Raw genomic sequence first — 21,054 nt, forward strand, 5'->3', positions numbered from 1 at the left:
TATATATATATTACATACATATATATATTATATTAATTCAATTCATGTTGCTAAGAATTAAAGCCGCTTTTGACCTAGTAGTAGAATGGCTACAAAAGCACACGAAATGCACCAAAAAATATAATTAAAATGAAACAGTAATGAAAGAATACAAACCTAGTCAAAAGAGTGGCCAGAGACTTTGAAAAACGGAAAATGAATAATATATAGCATGTATTAAAGAAGATGTTTGTTTTGTTATAATGGTGAATACCGATCACCTGCTTGGATCATTAATACCGCGAAAGCAAAATGTCGTCTATACAAATTACAATCTGAATAGATATTGCTTTTAAGAGGGGCTTTTTTTTATCTATATTAATTATCTAAGTCTTTGGTAAAACAAAAAAATAAATAAATAAAAAGTAACTATTTCATGTTTTGACCAAAAACTTAAAACATATTATTATGAAGCTTTTAGATTTGTGACTATTTATTTTGGTCCATTATATTCTCTTTCTTCACTTCTTATTTTAACTTTTAATTATAATTAGATTTATATTCTTTTATCGAATATTTTTTTTTCTCATCAAAATCATAATTTATTTTTTACAATTTATGGACACTCACTTTTATATATTTTGATATACCTAAGAATATATTAATTATTATTAATTAATATAAATAATCATTAATAACAAATATTATACATGGTATGAATATAAAAATTTTGAAACTTAATTATTGTACATTTGAACTATTTCACTAATTTTAGATAAATTTGATTATTTTATAAATCTAATATTTTTAAATTGACTACTTAGCTATATCACGACATATTACACGTTATATTTTGATTGAAACTTATATTTACCCTACCGTCTTAGTAAAATTAATCTTACAAATCGCAATATAATGTTGTCCTATGACCCTACATTTTGCGAGCAAAATGTTAGAATTACACGTAGATGTCATGTCATTATTGAAGAGATTTGGAACATACCTCATTCGTCTATTTCACTTTTACTATTTTCGGTTTATTATTATTATTTTTTGGTCCCGAAATAAAACGAAACTCCACGTACGCTGGACCACACGGGATTAACAAATTTGTGGGCCTTCACATAAAAAAGAAGAGTTGGGCGAGAAAGAAAGCAAGCTCGCATTATTGTAACTCTAATGTTCACCATGTCGCTTGGGGTCTTTTTATGTGGATTGACAAATATTTGTCGTTTTACGTTAAATTTGTCGCACGCCGTTTTTTTTCTCAGCCCAGTCACTGGATATTGTATTGGACTGAGTTTTTAAGTCTAGTTTTGTAATTAGTGAGATAGTGAGTTAGTTTTGAATATAGGTACACTATGGAGTCTAATCTAAGAAATATCTCCATGATTATTCCGTGTATAAGAAAGGGCACAATGAAAAATATTGGAGTTGGGCTTCGAGTCAGAGCGTTTAGGTTGGAGAGGATAGCTGTGCTTGCTGAATTGTTTTCTCAGCGCAAGTTTTTTCTTTCAGTCTTTTAGTTTTTTTATTGTCGTTTATTTCTTTATGTCGTTTGATTAGACTCGGCGGGTTAAGTTTGTTTTTAAACTCAAATGTATTTTTTCATTCTTTTTCAATGAAAAATATTCTTTCTGAAACTTTCCCCAAATTCTCTCAGAAAGCCTCTCTTCGTTTTCATCTTCTTCTCTGACGAAATCTCAGATTGAATAAAAAAGAAAAGAAAAAAAAAAGATCGATGTATCCTGAAGCAATTGCTAAGTAGATAAGCGATTGAAACAGTTATTACGATGAAGCACTTCGTGTGTGAATCGTGTAAGAGATCCTAAAGGAGATTTTTTAATTTTTTTTAACCGTATTCAAGTGTAAAATGTCTTCACAATATTAAAATAATTTAGTCGCAATTGACGTTATGGCCTCATGGGGTCATAAGGGGTGATATTCTAATACAAAACAGTGTTCCTGATCGTAGATTCGACGATGAAACCCAACATTTTTTGAAGTCCTTATGTACTGATCTAACATGACATTCCAAACTCTTTTTTCCGAAAATAAAGAAAATAAAATAAATAGTACAAACATTTGAGCTCATATCTTCATCTTCACCGAAAAGTCCTTTGTCATACAACTCCGAACAAACATCTTGTTTCCTTATATCTTACCTGCACAAAACAGCAACCAATATTATTATAAAAATACTGCATAACATGTAAACTAATTGTGTTGAAGACTCTTATTCATCATTCCAAGCGAATGTCCTATTTTGCCTTTCAATGAAACAGAGATAACGAGCCAAAATCATATCACCTTTTCTTTGTCCGATTCTTACAAGCGAAACTGCACTTCAAATGGCATTTAATATTTTCGAGGATGAAACAGATTCTCTAATCATACAACAATTAGCACATAGACACGGATGTAATCTTCCAGATCACTATATTGTGACTCAAAAGAAGGCGAGCAAAACAAAATGGTCTTACTTGGTCAATTTCTGCCGAAACCACCTTGACCTTGATACCCACCGCCCGATCCTTGTCCATAATTCCCTTCTTCCCGAAACCCGCCTTGCTGGCTCGAAGCCGGTGGCGGCGGCGGCGGCAGCGGCGCTCCGTAACTCCTCTGATCTCCCTGTGGCGGCGGCGGTGGTGCACCGTAATTCCTCTGATCTCCCTGCGGGGGATAGTAATTTCCGGGCCCACCCTGATTATAACTCCCGGGCCCGCCCGGGTTATAGTTCCCAGGCCCGCCCTGGTTATAGTTGTTCCCAGGCCCTCCCTGACTATAGTTTCCCGGGTACTGAGGTGGCGGCGGCGGCGGACCTCCACGACCCTGCTGGTAAGGAATCCCGGGCCCACCGGGCGGAGGATAATTCTGCTGAGGTGGCGGATAACTCGGCTGCTGAGGTGGCGGAGGAGGTCTGGGACTAAAATGTGGATGCAAATATTATTTGCACTAATTAGGCGAGAGAGCATGGATGACAAGACATATATATTTCCTGATCATAGATTCATTCAACTATCAAAACCAAATGTCAGATAAGTACAAGAACGCTATGTGAAGTATATATGTACTGATCTAATATGAATGTCAAAGTTTCCTAACTTTTTTCTCCAAACAGAAAATATAAATAGTACAGATATTTAAGCTCATATCTTTATCTTCACTGAAAAGTCCTATAATCATACAACTCTCCGAACATTCATCTTGTTTCATCATATCTTACTTGCTCAAAACAGCAACCAATATAGTTCTTAAATATTGCGTAACAGGTAAACAAATTGTATTTGAGACTCTTATTTATCATTCCTAGCAATCTCCTATTGTACGCACAATAACTTACGAGCCAAATGAAAAATCGCGGTCGTTTTAAGCGCGGAGGTGTAAGAATCCACATATATAAATAAATAAATAAATAAAAAGTGTGAGCCTCTTTGGGAGGAGGAGATTCCCCCTGAATGCTTTGCTTTGATTTTGGCCGATATAACGCTCATTTTAGCACTAAATCCAAAAATGTTAACATAACGCTCATTTTGGCACTAAATTCGTCATTAAGAAGGCCATACAGAAGCCATCAAAAGACAACTTGGCCTCTACCAAGAACTAGTCTTAATAATACAAATAAAAATCAGAGAAATAAAACATTTGGAAATCCCCACCCAAAGCCTTGTGCTATTCGGATAGTCCCACATCGACCGGATATTACGATCCTTGGCTATTTATAAAACTTGTGGGTTACTCCTCTAATTATCAAACTTAGTTTTAGATGGAACCCCACACCTTTAAGATGGTATCAGAGCGAGACGGGATGTATCAGGATAGTCCCACATCGACTGGGTATTACAATCATGTGCTCTTTATAAGATTTGTATATTACCACTCTAATTACCAAGTTTGATTTTAGATAGAACCTCACACCAAGATGTAGCTAATATTTCCACAATTTGATTAACCTCAATTCAGTAGCTAATATACAAATTATTTATTGTTCAAATAATGCAAACATAATAATAACAAAAAAATAAATCAAACAAAGGGAACAGGGAAAATACTTACTGTAACGGCCAACGGTATCGGATTCGGAATCGGAACCCATAGTCTCTGACGGCTATGGTCTCACCGGCAAGTAGTTTCTTCAACCAAGAACCGAGCCTCTGGTTTGGGCAACTCTTGTGCGACCCAAACCGGATCTTATCATCGAACCCGGGCCAAATCGAATTGGGCTTCACAATTCCACTTTTCAATACCGGTTACAAATTTCCGCATATGTTGTAAGTTGTAACCGGGTAATTAAACTGCCAAAAGTTAAAGTTATACTTATATCATGACATGAGGGGCATTTCAGCAAATATTAAATTATTATAAATAACGCTAATATATTATATTTACATATCAGCAATGAATTATATTTAGTTTATTACTAATAATAACATCAGAATGATGATAAATATAATGGATTCGTGAGTAAAATAAAAATAGTAATTAACTACGGTCTTTTTGGTATTTGCGGTAGTATACGTGTGTTATTTACTGTATATCTATAATTTAACACATTTTGTATTTTTTTTTGTGTAAATTTACATTATTAATGATATTTGCACAGATTTTGAAACATATTGCGAGAAGAAGAAAGGGATTATATTTAGATTTAGAAGATGAAATTATGTAATCCGTTCATAGCATAACTTAGTTGGTAATTCCATACCACTTCCAAAATGAAAATCGTGAGTTCAATCCCCACTAGTAGTAAAATTGTCTTAATGTGTGTGTGTGTATGCGCGCGCGTGTGTGTGTGTGATCGATAAGAGAATTGATGAAATTTTTTTTTCTTTGCTCGTGTGTTATTTTAAGAGAGAGAGGACTTTTTTTTACATTTTAAAACCAAATTTACCATTATACCCACTTTTGCCATGTAAGTTATAGGCATGTGGCAATTATCTGCCTATTTTAACGCCAAACGTAAGAAAAGGACTGTAGGTGAAAAGTTAACTATAAAAATGATTGAAAATACAATTTTTTTTCTTTTAGGGTGTAACCTGTTAATGGGGCCATAGTTGAAAGATAAAAAAAATTGTCATTAATGCTTTTTTTTTTAAAATGCACGAAATTTTCCATTAGAATAAGGGTAAAACGCTCAGGGATACAAGTGAATAACATCTTTGACACGACACATACTTAGACCGGAATAAATCTAACATTAAGTACATGTGTTCGCTCAAGTTGTGCATACTTCCGACAACGAGAATGATATAACGCACATTAAAATTCGAGTGCTTTATTGGCTGAAAAACTCACAACCACAATCTGATGACCATGAAGAAGACGATTCTTCAGTATGTATAGATAAAACTCTAATAGAAAGATTAAAACGGGACAGTGGAATATGGTTAATCCATCTCCAATCGAAAACAGAAAAAACACAAAACAATAGTGACACAAACAACCCATAAACAAACTGAACTTGAATCCAGGCAAACAAGAATAAAAGAGGATAACTGAGGATTGATGCCGCACCACTCCATCCCCGATGATGATGACCGACATCCCCTCAAAGACACCAACGCACGTCACTATGGAAGATTTCTTTAATGATGTAAACTCACACGACGCAAGCGCACGTGTCGTCAAGTAATAAAGTGTGCATGAGCACGGATATCGATCCCACGAGGATCTTGTCTATTTTTTAATGCAAACTAAATAGATAATATATGAGTTGAAAAGATGTAAAAAGTGGTGGTTTGATGGTTTTTTAGTGGTGAAATTAAAATGCACAAAATGAATCAAAAGCAATAAAACAAGATTCGTTCGAAGAGCGAAGGTACGACTTCATGGGTTCCTCGATTTGGTCAGTTCTAAGGATTCTAGTGACATAAATTATTTTGGTAAACCTAGTTTAATTCTCTCTTGAATACCTATGAATCTATCTCGAGTAGAAACATGCATAATTGTTTGACGAATTTACACCTCTCGGCTTCGATCATATTAAACAAACAATTGTATTTGTTGCGGAATTTCAAACAATTACAAAAATCCCCTAGTCTTTTTATAGGGCTAGAGGACGGGTTAAGTACACTCGATTATCACCTCTCGATGTCTAATCAGATCTAGAGATTCACTACCTAGTTAGCTAAGTCAAGTAATGATATTAACCACCCCAATTTTCTTGATTACCACAGACAAACGACAACTAAGCACAAACCTAGAATAATAGTAACTGAATCAATTCATTCAACTACATTGCACTCCTCCTATGTATTTAGCCACCCATAATTATGATTAAACAAAGTAATATAGAAATGAGCAAGAGCATAAACACAAAGAGAGACATAGTCATTCAATAACAACAATCAAATCCAAGTCTCAATCAAGATCAACTACAGTTATCTCAAATCAACTAATTAAGAATCAAACAAGAAATTAATGAAAAACCAGTAGAGTTCAAGAGAAACAAATAAAGAGAGTAACAGATAGGAAGATAAAACTATAGGATTGATGTTGATGAGGAATTTAATTAGAGAGAGTGTCACAAGCTCTTCTCCTTCCTCATCTTATTCTCTCCAAAAGCTTATTCTCTTTCAATGGCTTCTTCTTCTCTCTTAAAGCCTTCTTAGCTCTAGGTTTTCTCTATGTACTCCCCCAAATCAAGTCTAGACCCAAATGAATATAAATCCAAAGTGTACGGGTGTTTTTTGGAGCCTTCTGGACCCCTGGATTTGATCTAAGGTTCAAAAGCATGTCAAAAAGCGGAGGAAAAATTGATGGTCTGCGACGTGGCACGCCGCGCCAATTGTGTGGTGTGTTGCGCCATTTAGAAAAATTGCACTGGCGCGGTGCGCCGTTGAAATGGTCGTAACTTCTTGCTCCAAACTCCGATTTTTGCAAGCAAACATGTTTTGGAAAGCTAAGAGAAAATCGTCAATTATGAATCTCTAAATTGTGCACAATAATGCGCTAAATTTCTTGTTTTTCTCGAACTTGTCCGAAAATCTTTGAATCACTTCAAAATTATTATATTAATCTTCAAGTGTTCTCTATGGATTAACAACCTGAAAATTCACTAAAAAAATATAAAAATAACATAAAAATCTCACGAATAAGTCTTGATTCAATCTCGAAAATCATTGATAAGTGTGAATGAATTGCACTTATTAGTCACACCAACGCTACCTTCTTCATCCCTGCTATCCCTGCCACCGCCATTGGCATAAAACTAGATTGGATCGTCGACCACGGCACTCACGACCTCTATTATGTGAGACACAATAAAAAAGATGCTCGAAATCGATTGCCATCGTAGAGAGCCCACCAAGGCTTGGAGCAAAACCTCGGAGTCGGACCCCACCACCAATATCGCTGAGGATTGTTGAAAGGCCATGCCTTCCACCATAACCGATGAGCGCCACCGCAGAGACCCAACAAAGCAACCAGTCGCAAAATCATTGGTCGTACCAGAAAGGGAGACGAAGAAGCCACACAGCCAGTCGATCTATAAATAAAAACAAGGATGTGAATCTCCGACTCAGATGAAAGAGATGACCGTCGGAGCACACTGTTCAAATAGAGAACGTAGAAACAGAACAATCAAAAGAGAAATAGACTTGAGGAAATAAAAAAAAAAATATGTAAAACAAGTGCTCCCCCCGAGTTCGACTCACCTCTGGCAGATCAGCGGCGGCGTCCGACACCCAAAAGAGGAGCGGCGATCACTACTATTAGATAGGAAACTCCAGGTTTTATCTTTAGCATTTTTTAAGGAGAGAGAATGTCATTAATTCTTATAATGACAACACTTAACAAATAAAATAGAGTTCTAGAACTAATATTATACTTGTGGTACCTAGGATAGCCTAGTGGTAATTTCACACCACCTCCTGTGTGGAGGTCGTGAGTTCAATCCTCACGCAGCAAAGCTGTCTTAAAAAAAAACTAATATTATATCATATATATATAGTAAAATTGAATAGCGTCCAAAACTTGCTTATTAAATCGAATGCTTACCTCGCTTATGCATTGCCGACATTGGCATAATTAGGAAATTATTCAATCTACATATCATACATGAAAAAAAAAAAAAAAAAAAAAAAAAAAACCCTTAGATAATTTAGAACATGTCCCTATTTGTGTGGGACCAAATCAGTTACCCTTATATAAATGCACTTTATTTAATCCTAAAACATAAAATCATATCTTTTCTCCCACGCCACTTTTTCTTATGTTACATTTTATTTACAAACATCATGAACGCACACACGATCACAAACAATCTGTTCGACACGCATACAGTTTTTTTTTTTTTTTTGTACACGGACTAATAATTAATTGAAAAATAAATAGAATAATCTTGTAACAAAGTCCAAATAATTCTCAGGTGCTTGAGAAGCGTTCAGACAAGTTTGTCTACTACCTGTATGGCCGAGGCAAACTACTCATTTGATCTTATTGCTAATGATAATAATATTCATATTAATCATTCTTTGCAAGCTAATCTACATCCGCGTACAACATAGACTCCAACGAAAGCATGCTGCGTGCTTTGTGTGAATTATTTTTTTTCTTTTATATGAGCCGAATGCCATTGATTTATACGCGCACTACGTATGGTATTGCTAGAAATTATGTATGCTAAAAATATTGGTTAATTATATTATCATTTCCGAGGAGAGAGACTTGTTATATATACGGAAATAGAACGAAGATATTGATGGTCCCTTTCAACTACTGATAAGAGCAATGCTTTCTGATACTTTCAAAACGTTATTAAAAGAGTTCATTCCGATATCATTAACTACATAAATGATACTTCCGTAAGAGTACACAAAAAAGCAAATAGTAATCTTCCTTATACTAATTTTCGTACCGAAATCCCAGCATGAGTGACTACTTACATTGTTTCTAATTATAATATATTTATAATTAGAAAAATATCAACAATATTCATTCTGTTTAATTAAAGAAAAATTAGTCGATCTAAGCCACATCAAACGTTGCAATTGTAATATAGCCAACGTTTCGTTTAATTTTCGAATCTAGCCAAATTTGATGACGTGTCATATTTATGTAAGATGGTATTTACTATATTAGCATTGGTTTGGTTTCAAAAATACTACCCACGTTTTGAAACTTGGTTTTGTAGCCGAATTTGTTATATTCGGTTTATATTTCGAATTTTAAAAAAAATTCTATATTTGGCAAAGTTGGTTATTGAGCGTTTTTTTCTTTAATGAACATTATAGGCGTGTAAGCAAATACAGTGTAAATGTTCGTAAATTTTTGTTAATCTCCGTAGCTTTGTTAATTTCTGTTAATTATGGTAAATTTACATATGTGCAGGTAGAGCCGATTTCTTTCCTTTCCTTTAATACGCATTTAATACGGTATTTTTGTTTTCCAAATTTATTTTCTAATTTTGAACGGGATTTTATCATAATTACATGTATTCATTATCTTATTTGACTTTATTCAATAAAATAAATATTTCCTTTCCCTTTTAATTATATCACCGAATCTCCTATTATGAATTCAAAAAGTTGAAATTAAATTGCTGAAATTATAGCCGTGTAAGCAAATACAGTGTAAATGTTTGTTAATCTCCGCTGATTTGTTAATTACTGTTAATTATGGTAAATTTTTTGTGCATTTATTGCATTAAATTTTCTCTTTTAATTACATCACCGAATCTCCTATTAAATTAGCTAAATATCCAATTAATTGCGAAAAAATTTGAAATTAATTGGTTGTATACAATTCAAACCGGTCAAACGTGGGCTAGTGTTTTGATCAAGTAAGTATAATAAAAAGGGTAAATTAGGTATTTTATATCCGTAAATTTCAGTAAATGGCTAGATTGCAAAATTTACCAAACGTTGGCTAGATTCCAAAAACCATGTTTCAAAATCGCTACGTTGCTAGTTTACCCTTAATTAAAATACGCGATTTATACATTTAATTATAAAAAATATCAGACATATCCATTCAGTTTAATATAAATAGCATATATCTCCCTTAAAAATATGTTATATTGTAAATACCACCCTTTTCGTTTATTTTTTACAAAAAAAATAATTTGAATTCACCAAAAAACTCTTAATAAAATAAATATTTATTTACTGTTTTATTAAAAAAAAATCAAAACTTCTCGTTATAAAAAAAATCCTTAACTTTTTATAAAAAAAAAATTAATTTAATTTTCTTTATATATAAAATAGAAAATAAAAAAGTTATTTCATTAAGGGTATTTTGGGTAGTTCAATTTGTTTTTTTGTAAAAAATAAACGAAAATAGTGGTATTTATAATATAACATATTTTTGTTGGAAATATATGTAATTTATATTAAACTGAAAAATATATTTGATATTTCAAAAGGTACAAATCTGGAATACAGACTCTTTCACTTTGCTGAGCTGGCGCTGAGTTGTACGGAATAGTTATAAGAGTTAACAAGACAATCAAAAAAAGGCCACGTCACATATCATGCGCACGTGAAAGTCAAATATGGGCATATTGCTTCATTCGGATAACGGTGTGCCTTGACAAATCACAAAAGACTCTATTTACAAAGAACATTGGTATTTATAAAAGAAATTAAGCTCACATACCTTCTATAGCTCGATCTATCCATATCAATTAATATATTTGTATTAGAGAAAGCAAAATGGAGAACTATGAATACTCAAAGGTTCTTGTGGGAGGAGATCTAGTGCGCTTGACGGTTCCCGAAAAATGGATGGACCTCTTGAGTCCGATGTTCAAGAGTGGGAGGAACGAAGACGCGTTTAGAGTGGTCGATTCAAACGGAATGTTTTGGGAGTTTCGGTGCACTCGGAGGAACGGACGGTACAAAAAACCTACTCTTCAGTCCCGCGAATGGAAGATGTTCGTTCGCTACTCGGGTCTCCAAGTCGGAGACAGAATCATTTTACTTCAAGAAGCCCACCACTTCCGAGGTACGAGCTTCAAACTCATGATAGCACGCGGAGTAACCTCGGTTACGGTCGATAATTAGTCAACATAAGACGACTTTTTTCGATTATTTGGTCAACCCCTCTTTCTCGGCCCGTTTATGGTTGTTTGTTTGTCATACACGAAACTGTACGACCAAAATTCGTGTATTTTCTTCTCCGTTTTTTTTTTTTTTATATTTAAATTTGGATACTACTGAACTCGTTCGTGAGTTCATTGGTCATGCAAAACGTGCATTACGTGTATGTTATTACTTACTAAGAGTTGCTCACTTGTAATACATAACAGATTTTGTAATTTATTGTATTAAATATCGCTTTTATGCTATTAACAAAATACTCTATTTCAAGAAAATAACATAATGTGGGTAACTTTAAAAGTTGTCGGCTGGTTTAAAACTACTGATTTTATATTTCACTTTATATTAACACCAAATTTTAATTTCTCTAACATAGTATTACACCAAATTTTACATTGAAAACAATATTCTAAGAATATAATTTTAGATTAAGTTCTTTAATTTCACTATATGCTGATTATATGTCCAACATTATTCATCTGGTGTAGAAATTTAAATCATTCATAAGATTTTAGTATTATTGTTGAAGCAACCAGAGGGGCTCGACTTATTCGGGTCTTTGGACCGACACGTGAAAAAAGTCTTTATAATAATATTTAAATATATAAAAATTTAAAACAACACAGTCAAAATATATTATGAGTTAAAATCGTAACACGGTCTTATAATACAAATAAAATTTTAGCACAAACAGAAGAAGTCTTTTTGTTGTATTTCTCTTCACCTTTTCTTTTCTTTTCTTTTTTTCAGCTCTTAATCATTTGTTTTTTAGACTTTGAAAACCTCATATAATCATCTAAATAATTTAGTATATAGAAGCAAAAAATTTCATTTAACAATATAAAAATGTTGACTTCTTTTGATCAATGAGCTCTTGAAAGTAATGAAAAACCGTAGGCTTGCTGCATTATTCTAAAATAGCAATAATAAAAACATTAAAAATAATAAATATTAATAAAAAAAAACATATTTCCATTGTTATGTATACTAATTACTAAGGCATAAGATTTGTTTAAAAACAAAGAGACATTCAACTACAAATAAAGGTCTTTCTCTCAACAACAGCCATAAAAAAAAAAAAAAAAAAAAAAAAAAAAAAAAAAAAAAAAAAAAAAAAAAAAAAAAACCCTACACAAAGATCAAATAATAGAGAATTTCATAACATTTTTCTCATTTTCTACCAAAATTATAATTTGGACAAAAATACTAAAAAAAAGAAGAGAGAATATTTTTTATCCATTTTTTCTTTGACAAACCAGAAAATTCCTGATCATAAGTTCACAATAAAATCCAGAAGTTAAGAGGAATTCTTCTTCAAGCACATATGTACTAATCTAGTATAACACAATTTCTAAGATTCCAAACTTTTTTCAGTGAAAAGATAAATAGTACAGACATCATATCTTCATCTTCAGTGAAAAGTCCTTTTGTCATCCAACTCCGAACAAACATCTTGTCTCATCACATCTATCTTACCTACACAAAATAGCAACCAAAATTGCTATCAAATATTGCATAACATGTAAACTCATTGTATTTGAGACTCCCATTTATCATTCTAAGCAATCTCCAATTTTCAATTCAAGAAACCTGTTCAAAGAACTCAATTAAACTGAGACAACGAGCCAAAATCGTATCACCTTTTCATTGTCCGATTCTTACATGCGAGGATAAAACAGATTCTCTAATCATACAACAATTAGCACATAGACACGGATGTAATCTTCCAGATCACTATATTGTGACTCAAAAAGAAGGCGAGCAAAACAAAATGGTCTTACTTGGTCAATTTCTGCCGAAACCACCTTGACCTTGATACCCACCGCCCGATCCTTGTCCATAATTCCCTTCTTCCCGAAACCCGCCTTGCTGGCTCGAAGCCGGTGGCGGTGGCGGCGGCGCTCCGTAACTCCTCTGATCTCCCTGCGGCGGCGGTGGTGGTGCACCGTAATTCCTCTGATCTCCCTGCGGGGGATAGTAATTTCCGGGCCCACCCTGATTATAATTCCCGGGCCCGCCCGGGTTATAGTTCCCAGGCCCGCCCTGGTTATAGTTGTTCCCAGGCCCTCCCTGACTGTAGTTCCCCGGGTACTGAGGTGGCGGCGGCGGCGGCGGACCGCCACGTCCTTGCTGGTAAGGAATCCCGGGCCCACCGGGCGGAGGATAATTCTGCTGAGGTGGCGGATAACTCGGCTGCTGAGGTGGCGGAGGAGGTCTGTACTGAGGAGCGTACTGGGGATTTCCCTGTTGGTTCGGAGGCGCTCCGTACATCGGGTTCGGGCCCTGCGGATTGGGCCTGGGGGGTCCGTAACCCGGGCCCGCTTGGCCGTGCTGGGGATTCACATCCTGGTTCGGCATTGGTCCTCTCGGCCGGTCGTATCTCGGCTGGTCTCGGTACCTTCCGGTCTGTCTTCCGTACTGAATCGGGGGCGGTCTCGGTATGATTGTCCCGTTCATGTATTTATCCCCTGATGTTCATTTGATACACAGTCATGTCATCGAGCCGTATAATCTATATGATCCGTGGATTTATCGCAAGAGGTGGCTTAGAACAGATAGTTCATTAACAAAACGGTGTGTTGGTGTTTGAAAATATACCTCCGTATTCCTTGTTTTGTGGGTCGATGTAAGAGTCAGGGAGTACGAAAATTACTCCGGGGAGACCTGTTTTTACACCAAAATGCGAAAGAGAAAGCGTCATGGCTGCTTTATTGTTGTGTATAACGAAAAGAAAAGAAAACATAGTGCTATAAGACAATACCATTGAACTTCTCCGACTCTTCTTCGGTCATCACAGCTTGGAAACCAGTGTATGTGGTAGTGCTACAAGCATACATTTTCTGTTTCGCTTCTTCTATGCTGAAAGAATGAAACTGGTTATAGTCAGGATATATAACTCCGAAATCTACTAAAGCACGACCTGTGTTAAGCGGAGAGACAAAAGAATCTACATATAGAAGTGTGTGCCTAAATACATTCATGTCCAAAAGAACATAAAGCTCACCATTTTAGCAAACCTTCATTTCCAGTCAAGACAGAATGTAAATTTTAAGACACATAATTACACGCACAGCATTTCCTGAAGAACTATAGAAACTAAGGCACAAAGCCAATTTTTGTTTGTGGCCATTTTATATCAGCTCAAATCAAAGACCACTGGGTGACTCAATCAATAGAGACAAATCAATAAGACAATACTTCACAGGTTACTCTGAGCATAAGACACAAATATCTCTATAAAGGAAAGAAAGAGAAAAAAAAAACCGCTGAGAAACAGAGAGATGAGAGATAAAGCCTAGACCTGATGTTCAAGCCCTTGGCACAAGTCTCCTCGTAGGTCCGAACCATCTCTTCGGAGCTGGGCTTATTGTCCTTGGGAAAATCCATGACGATGAGCCAGTGGTTGTAATCGCAGCCCTCGAACAGAATCGTGTCCGGTCCGATCTCGTCTCCGCCTTCGAATCCGCGAGCCGCGAGGAGCGACGTGGTCGAGCCTCGGAACGCGCGAGACTGGAAGAGCATAAACTCCGAGGCTCGCCGGAGCTGATACTGTACGGACGAGGGCTTGTTGGAGCAGTGAGGAGAAGAGGAAGAAGGACTTGGCGGCGAGATCGCGGCGGCGCCGGACAGACGCCGGATCGTGGAGGTCGTGGTGGTGACGGCGCGGCGGAGGCGTATAGAGCACATCGCCATGGCTGATCACTTGAGAGTGAAATGAGAGTTAGGGTTTTACAGAGATTTAAGAGAGAATTCGAGGGTTCAAGGATTTATAAGGAAACGAAGATTAAAAAAAGAAAAAAGGAAAAGGGCTATTTTCGATCTATTTGTTTTCTAACCTAAACTTTGTATGAAATTTCAGATTAGTCTTCCTTATTCATACAAATCACGGATAAGCACTATAATGTAAGAAGACTTTCATTCAGATAAATAAATAAATAAATAAAAAAAAAAAAAAAAAGAGAGAGAGAGAGAGACTATTCTGATCTTTATTATTTTGAGTTATTATTTATACGCCATTACTAGCTATTAAATACAGAGTCTCGTAGACTAGATAAATACCAATACAACATATAATATATAATAATTAAATAGGTCAGCAACGCAAACATTTTGAACTCAGGATCGCGCTACGAAATAGTGAATAAGGTGTAGAATCACTACTATACAAATAAAGCAATCAAGAACGACTTTTATTTGAGCCTTGGTAAATATAAAACTAACATTCAACAAAAACAAATTATGTACAAAATCTGAGCTATGTACACATAATTATGCAATAGAAGATCCTCTTCAATTATATGTTTTTTTAAAATAAAATAGTAGAATACGCATAAATTGCTCAAAACAAATTGAATACCCATAATATGATAGAATGTAATGTCAAGGTTAAATAAATATATTCTTCATCAATAGTATTTTTGATAAGTTCCATTACTTTACTTAAGTGGTTGTAAGACTAACCTTCGATATCCCACATTACTCACGCAATTGTTTTTCAAAATCTTGATTTTATTTATATACAAGGTAGTATCAACATCTTCTTCGAGCATCACATTTTATTCTCGATAAGGTACATTTTTTCCGGCTCTAAACATACGAAAGATCGTCGAAAGAAATGAAAAAAGAACATGTTGAGTTACACTAGTTAGTTGTGTCTTTGTAACGTGTTAGTGTATAAAGCACCGCTTTCTTTTTATAAGTTTAAGTAACAAATATATATTCTATTCATCTGTAATATCACAAGTAATTCAGAGAAATCGAGAAATAGTTTTGAGCAAGTGAGAATTTGAAAAGCATTTATTTCTCAAGTAGCTTTATACGCACGCAATCTATGTGCGTGGGTGAGTCGAAGACTCGAATTGTGAGTTTTTCGTCGAATTGAGAAGATTCTTGTCTGCACCTAGACTTAAGAATAGTGCAACAAACATTGTTTAAACAATAAAAGAATGATATGACCTCTTTCCTTTTATTTATACATTTTATGAACATGCATGATCAAATTTATTTCATTACCATGAGCTCGTGAACCATGTTGTCTCATGTGCTTGTTTGTCCTCTTGTTTATTTATCTTATTTTGCTCAATGCCATTTTCTTATTTTCATAACTTTTGCTAAATGTCATTTCAATCCGGCGACATTGAAGCGTAGTTGTCATTTCTCTCGCTCTAGTCCGCTACCTTGGCATCTCCTATGGTGCTCGTTCGAGTTCTTTGATCGAGGACTCTTCAGCTCGTCCGACGTTCCTATCTATGTCGCAAGATAACAATCAACACTAATTTTTATAGTTGAATTAATGTCATGATTTAGATAGTGAATAAGAAAAAAGCTCAATGACTTTGGGGACTAAATTGGAAGAGTTTAGGAAAAATCAATACAAATTCGAGAAACTCATAAAATAAGTAGGTCCAATAAGATATGTTTATAACAAAGTAAGGATCAAAAAGAAAATAAAACATAATTACAGATATAACATTGACTCGGTTCGAGAAAAGAAAATCCCCAAAACCCTCGGTCATGGCGATCCTCAGGTCTCTGATTCTCCGGAGAACTACTCTCTCTCTCCTCCTCCGCCATCGCTCTTTATCCCTCGCCGCCGCGGCAAACCCTCTCTCATCGCCGCCGTGGAAACGAAATCCGGCCCGGCACATGAGCTCGTCGTCGAAGCCGAAGCGCGGCGACACGGACGGCCTGTACGAGGATTTCTCGTTCAACCACGTCGACGTCTTAGACGATTACAAGTTCGCGTACGAGGATTTCAAGCCTCGCGACCTCGGAATCACCGAGATCGATGGTTGCGATTTGAACCACTGGTTGATAACCATCGATTTTCCGAAAGATCCTAAGCCTCACCCCGAGGACATGATTCGATTCTACGAGAAAACCGTTTCCAAGGCCTTAAATCTCAGGTACACATATACAACTAATGTGCTGTGATTGAGTATAATCTCTAGAAGCTTGATTGTTTGTAATGACTAGCTCGTGGTTGAATATTATAGATATAATCTTATTTCGAATCCATAGGATCAATCTCGATGTATTTGTTTCGGTACAATGACTAGTCAGGGAATGTGTTGAATATTTTTTGGGGTTTATGTGAATTTCTTCATGATGCTGTGAGTTCTTAGACTTGGGGAGTGATTAATTATTCTGATAATAGATTGTTGTTCCTGGGTTCAGTTTAGAAGAGGCCAAGAAAAAAATATACGCTTGTAGCACATCGAACTACACAGGTTTTCATGTCGAGGTATCCGAAAAAGAGTCTGAGAAGTTCAAAGGTATCATCTCGAACCATAACAACAAGCCACAAAACCGATCACATTGAACTTCCTACGCGTTGTTAAGACCATTTTCTTCGAAATAGGTAAACCAGGAGTTGCGTTCATACTTCCGGATTCGTACGTCGAGAAAGATAAAAAGGAATACGGAGGTAACATAAACCGTCGGTTTATTCGTATTTTTACTTGATTTCGTTTAGGTTCAGATCACGGACATTCGATTAATCGCCAGGTGACAAGTACATAAACGGCATAATCATTCCGAGACCACGCCGGACTTTGGACGGAAAGGCCCGAGAAGTTCCGAGAAAAGACAAAGCGCTATTACCAGATTGGCTTGGAAGCTCTTCACGCGCCAAAGAGCCAGGAACGAAAGCAAATCAACAACGAGCCGTTTTTGGTGAAGAGAGAGTAGTGTTTTCTCGTCAAGAAGAAAGGAACTTCGAGGCTCCACCGAGTTACCATGAACCCGCAATTTCCGCTCCTTGTCATCATCACCGGAATTACCATCAAGAGTTACCGCCACCGCCGCCGCCGCCGTCGTATCTACAACTGGGCCCGGGAGTTCCCGAAACTTATGGGCCCGTGGGACCGGGTTATCGCGGGCCAGCCCAACAAAGCCCGGGATATTCACACGCTCCTGAGCCCGGGTATTATACGCCTTATGAACCGGGACCGAGCGATTATCAGCCTCATTGGCAAGGACCGCAACATTATTTGGGTCCGCCGGGTCAAGATTATCCGTACCCGGAAAGGCCGGTTCAAAGTCAAGGCTACGAGACTGTCGATAACTATATGAATCCTTATGTACAAGCACAGCCACCAAATAGTGGATACCGAGAACAAGGCCAAGGATTTCCGATGTGGTATTGGAGCGGACCGAACTTTCGAATTTGAAAGGCTCTTTGAGTAGTTTTGTTGGGACTACAAAAGGGGATGTACACTTAATTATTTATATACTCATTTTTTCTAGCTTAGTAAATTAATTTATGTGTACCATACGTTATATGGGAGGGTAATAAAAATGTCCTGTAAGGTTTTATACTTATTTTTAATGTGCAAATTTGTATCTTTCATGTTTTGCGACCCTTATGTACTCCATTAATTATGGTAAAAAGAATGCATTCGAGCGTGTTTTTTGTTTTTTTAATTACGTGGGTTTGAATTTAGGACCTTAATTTGGCGTGGAACAAAGCTAAGAACCAGAAAATTAATATACTTTTGAAAAAAAATTATATAAAATGGTAATTCAAAATTAATTAATTTATGAAATAGTTAAGTTATAACTTATAAGTTATTAACAAAATAGTCAATTTTTTAGTAAATAGTTAAAATTTAACATCGTCAATTCAATTGGCCAGAATAAACAATGTCTTTTAAATTCGAAACAAAAATTGATTTGTTTATTTGTTTTTAAGTTTAACTAGAACTCATCTCCTGTTTCGGGGTGATAGCTATAGCACAACTAAGAAAACTCGTTTTTTTTTTAGGAATGTCGAACTCGAAGTAAAAAATAGGAAATACATATAAACCCCTGTGTGTATAAAATAAGAGTCTAAAACCCCACAAAAACCTCACGGTTATGGCGATCCTAAGGTCTCTCTTGCTCCGCCACCAATCCGCCGCCGCGTCCCTCCTCCTTCGCCGACCTCTCTCCGTCGCAGCTATTTCTGCTTCTTCTAACTTCGTTCTTCCGCAGAACCCCCAAAACTCTTCGCCGCCATGGAAAAGAAATCCGGTCCGGCGACTCAGCTCGACGTCTCTGGTGCCGGAGAGACCCTTGAATCCGGACCGACCGGACGGCGAGGAGATGACGCCGTGCGATCCAGATATCGACGAGATCGAGGGCTGCGATTTCAATCACTGGCTCATCGTCGTCGATTTCCCTAAAGACCCGAGACCTAATCCCGAGGAGATGATCCAATTCTACGAGGAAACTTGTTCCAAGGCCTTGAATATCAGGTAATCCTAAAAAAACAATTATTGCTCCAACTGAGTTTTATTTTTTCGAAATCTGATGCCATTATGCAATTGGTTTCGGTTTGTTAGTGCTAAGATGGAGATTTCGCCAATACAAAGCTGTTTTCTTTGATATACTATTTGTCATTTCTTTACTAGTAAATGTGATCTAGTACATGGACTAAAGTAAATGACCATTGCTAACTTACAGTTATCAAAATCTTTTCAAGTCTTAAGCATATAACTCTGAGCTAAATAATTTTTTGTATTTTCTTTTTTGAATTGGACTAAGTTTGGACGAAGCGAAAAAGAAAATCTACGCAACAAGCACATCGAATTACACAGGGTTTCACGTTCAAGTCACGGAAGTAGAGTCAGAGAAGTTCCAAGGTCAGTCTTTCAAACCCAACCCTTTTATTCTTTCATTATCTTCTCTTGGATTAGTTTAGTTTAGTTTTAAGTTTAAAAACCTTGAATTGTGGTTTGGACTTTCAAACAGGTCAATCGGGAGTGGTTTTCGTTCTCCCCGATTCTTACGCCGACAAGGAGAAAAAAGAGTACGGAGGTCGGTCGTTACTACGCTCATATCTCTAAACCTCCTTCACATATACATATCCGCTCAATCTGATATCGAAATCTCTCGGTCCGTTTCAGGCGATAAGTACATCAACGGGATAATCATTCCCAGACCGCGCGCCGCAAAAGGGAGGCGAATCTGGGAAGAACCGAGGTACGATTTTCGGAGATCAAATCAATACGAACCGCAACAACAACAACAACAACAAAACCATCAGAGCCAAGACGGTCAACAATCACCACCGAGAGCCTCTCCTCCGTTCACTCACCAAGGTCTCACGCAGCCGAACCAGCCGTCAAACCATTACAACAACCACGGGCCCGCGGGCCCGCCGGCCCACCAAAACCAGAGCTACTACTACGAGCGAAGACCTGCCCCGAACTACCCGTTCCAACAAGCCTTCGCTCGAGCCCCGCCGTACCAGCAAGCGTGGGCCCCGCCCCCGCACCCGCACCCGCACCACCAGGGAAGCGGGCCCTACTACCACCAGGGCGAGTGGGCGGGGAGCTACGCCGCGCCGCCGCCGCAGGTGATCCTGGTGGTGCTTCCGCACGGGCACCAGGGGTTCGGGCAGGGATATCTCTATCCCGGGCAGCAGGGCGGGCCGTACGGGCCGCCGCCGCCGCCGCCACCTCAGGATTGGTACCACCACCAACAACAACAGCAAGGGACGGTGGGGCCGCCACATCAGCAGCGGTGGTATCAGGGACAGCCGTACCCGGAGTCTGCCGGGCCGGGCTATTATGCGGGCCAGCCCGTCCAAGGCCCAACGCCACCTGGCGAGCCTCAGAACAATAATAACAACGGGCAGCAGCCCGAGAATGGGCCTCCGGCGGGGCACTGGAGAGGACCGTGATAGGGAATTTATGTCATACTTGTCACAAAAAAGTTTTGTGATGTTGTTCAGTTTTGTTGTTATATTTATCTGAAGCTTTTTCTAACTTTCCTTTTTTGGTGTTGAGTTGGTACAAGTTTTGTAGTTTGCATCTTTTTATTTTAATCAATGATTCAATTTGATGAATTAAGTTTGTATACATGTTGATGATAATTAAGAATGTTTAGATACATTATGGTAAAAAAAAAAAATTAAAAAATTATTTCACTTCTTTAAATCTGCAAATTATACCTCATCATGTCATGGTAAAGATAATAATATCTAAACGTTTTAAATTATTTATTTGTAAGTATCTTCAATCCGTAGTCTAAAACTAGCGGAAAAAATATA

At 37.0% G+C, this 21,054-nt stretch overlaps 3 protein-coding genes across 4 annotated transcripts; 1 reads left to right on the forward strand and 2 right to left on the reverse strand.

The window, feature by feature from the left end:
• Positions 1-1,840: 1,840 nt before the first annotated feature.
• LOC149386952 (uncharacterized) lies at positions 1,841-4,090 on the reverse strand. 2 transcript variants are annotated; one of them, XM_089624042.1, is made up of 3 exons: positions 4,036-4,090; positions 2,463-2,905; positions 1,841-2,144 (listed from the first exon to the last, which is right to left on the reverse strand). In XM_089624042.1, the coding sequence occupies exons 1-3, from the start codon at positions 4,073-4,075 to the stop codon at positions 2,103-2,105; spliced, it is 525 nt and encodes a 174-aa protein (XP_089480168.1). In that variant the 5' UTR covers positions 4,076-4,090; the 3' UTR covers positions 1,841-2,102. The 2 variants fall into 2 exon arrangements, with proteins under 2 accessions (XP_089480168.1, XP_089480167.1); XM_089624041.1 differs by lacking the exon at positions 4,036-4,090 and having other exon boundaries at positions 2,463-2,969.
• An 8,225-nt stretch (positions 4,091-12,315) lies between these two features.
• LOC149386953 (multiple organellar RNA editing factor 1, mitochondrial-like) lies at positions 12,316-14,780 on the reverse strand. The gene is made up of 5 exons (XM_089624245.1): positions 14,320-14,780; positions 13,780-13,877; positions 13,617-13,682; positions 12,800-13,486; positions 12,316-12,494 (listed from the first exon to the last, which is right to left on the reverse strand). The coding sequence occupies exons 1-4, from the start codon at positions 14,709-14,711 to the stop codon at positions 12,804-12,806; spliced, it is 1,239 nt and encodes a 412-aa protein (XP_089480371.1). The 5' UTR covers positions 14,712-14,780; the 3' UTR covers positions 12,316-12,494; positions 12,800-12,803.
• Positions 14,781-16,500: 1,720 nt separating this feature from the next.
• On the forward strand, positions 16,501-20,903 carry LOC149386954 (uncharacterized). Its single transcript, XM_089624807.1, has 8 exons — positions 16,501-16,924; positions 17,196-17,293; positions 17,380-17,445; positions 17,526-18,189; positions 18,842-19,255; positions 19,545-19,642; positions 19,752-19,817; positions 19,907-20,903. Exons 1-8 carry the CDS (start codon positions 16,533-16,535, stop codon positions 20,683-20,685), a joined length of 2,577 nt encoding a protein of 858 aa, XP_089480933.1. The 5' UTR covers positions 16,501-16,532; the 3' UTR covers positions 20,686-20,903.
• Positions 20,904-21,054: the final 151 nt, after the last annotated feature.

The sequence above is a fragment of the Urtica dioica genome, chromosome 8, assembly GCF_054948205.1.
Source record: "Urtica dioica subsp. dioica isolate 48M chromosome 8, U.dioica_male_clone48M_v1_H2, whole genome shotgun sequence".
NCBI classification, from domain to species: domain Eukaryota; kingdom Viridiplantae; phylum Streptophyta; class Magnoliopsida; order Rosales; family Urticaceae; genus Urtica; species Urtica dioica.

Coding starts and splice junctions, on each gene's coding strand:
- LOC149386952 (XM_089624041.1), bottom strand. CDS start 2,954: ATGCTCTCTCGCCTAATTAGTGCAAATAATATTTGCATCCACATTTTA. Junction 2,145..2,462: donor TTTCGGCAGAAATTGACCAA/GTAAGACCATTT, acceptor TGTTTTGTGCAG/GTAAGATATAAGGAAACAAG.
- LOC149386953 (XM_089624245.1), bottom strand. CDS start 14,711: ATGGCGATGTGCTCTATACGCCTCCGCCGCGCCGTCACCACCACGACC. Junction 13,878..14,319: donor GCCAAGGGCTTGAACATCAG/GTCTAGGCTTTA, acceptor TCATTCTTTCAG/CATAGAAGAAGCGAAACAGA. Junction 13,683..13,779: donor AGAGTCGGAGAAGTTCAATG/GTATTGTCTTAT, acceptor GTGTAAAAACAG/GTCTCCCCGGAGTAATTTTC.
- LOC149386954 (XM_089624807.1), top strand. CDS start 16,533: ATGGCGATCCTCAGGTCTCTGATTCTCCGGAGAACTACTCTCTCTCTC. Junction 17,294..17,379: donor AGAGTCTGAGAAGTTCAAAG/GTATCATCTCGA, acceptor TCTTCGAAATAG/GTAAACCAGGAGTTGCGTTC. Junction 18,190..18,841: donor GGACCGAACTTTCGAATTTG/AAAGGCTCTTTG, acceptor GTGTGTATAAAA/TAAGAGTCTAAAACCCCACA.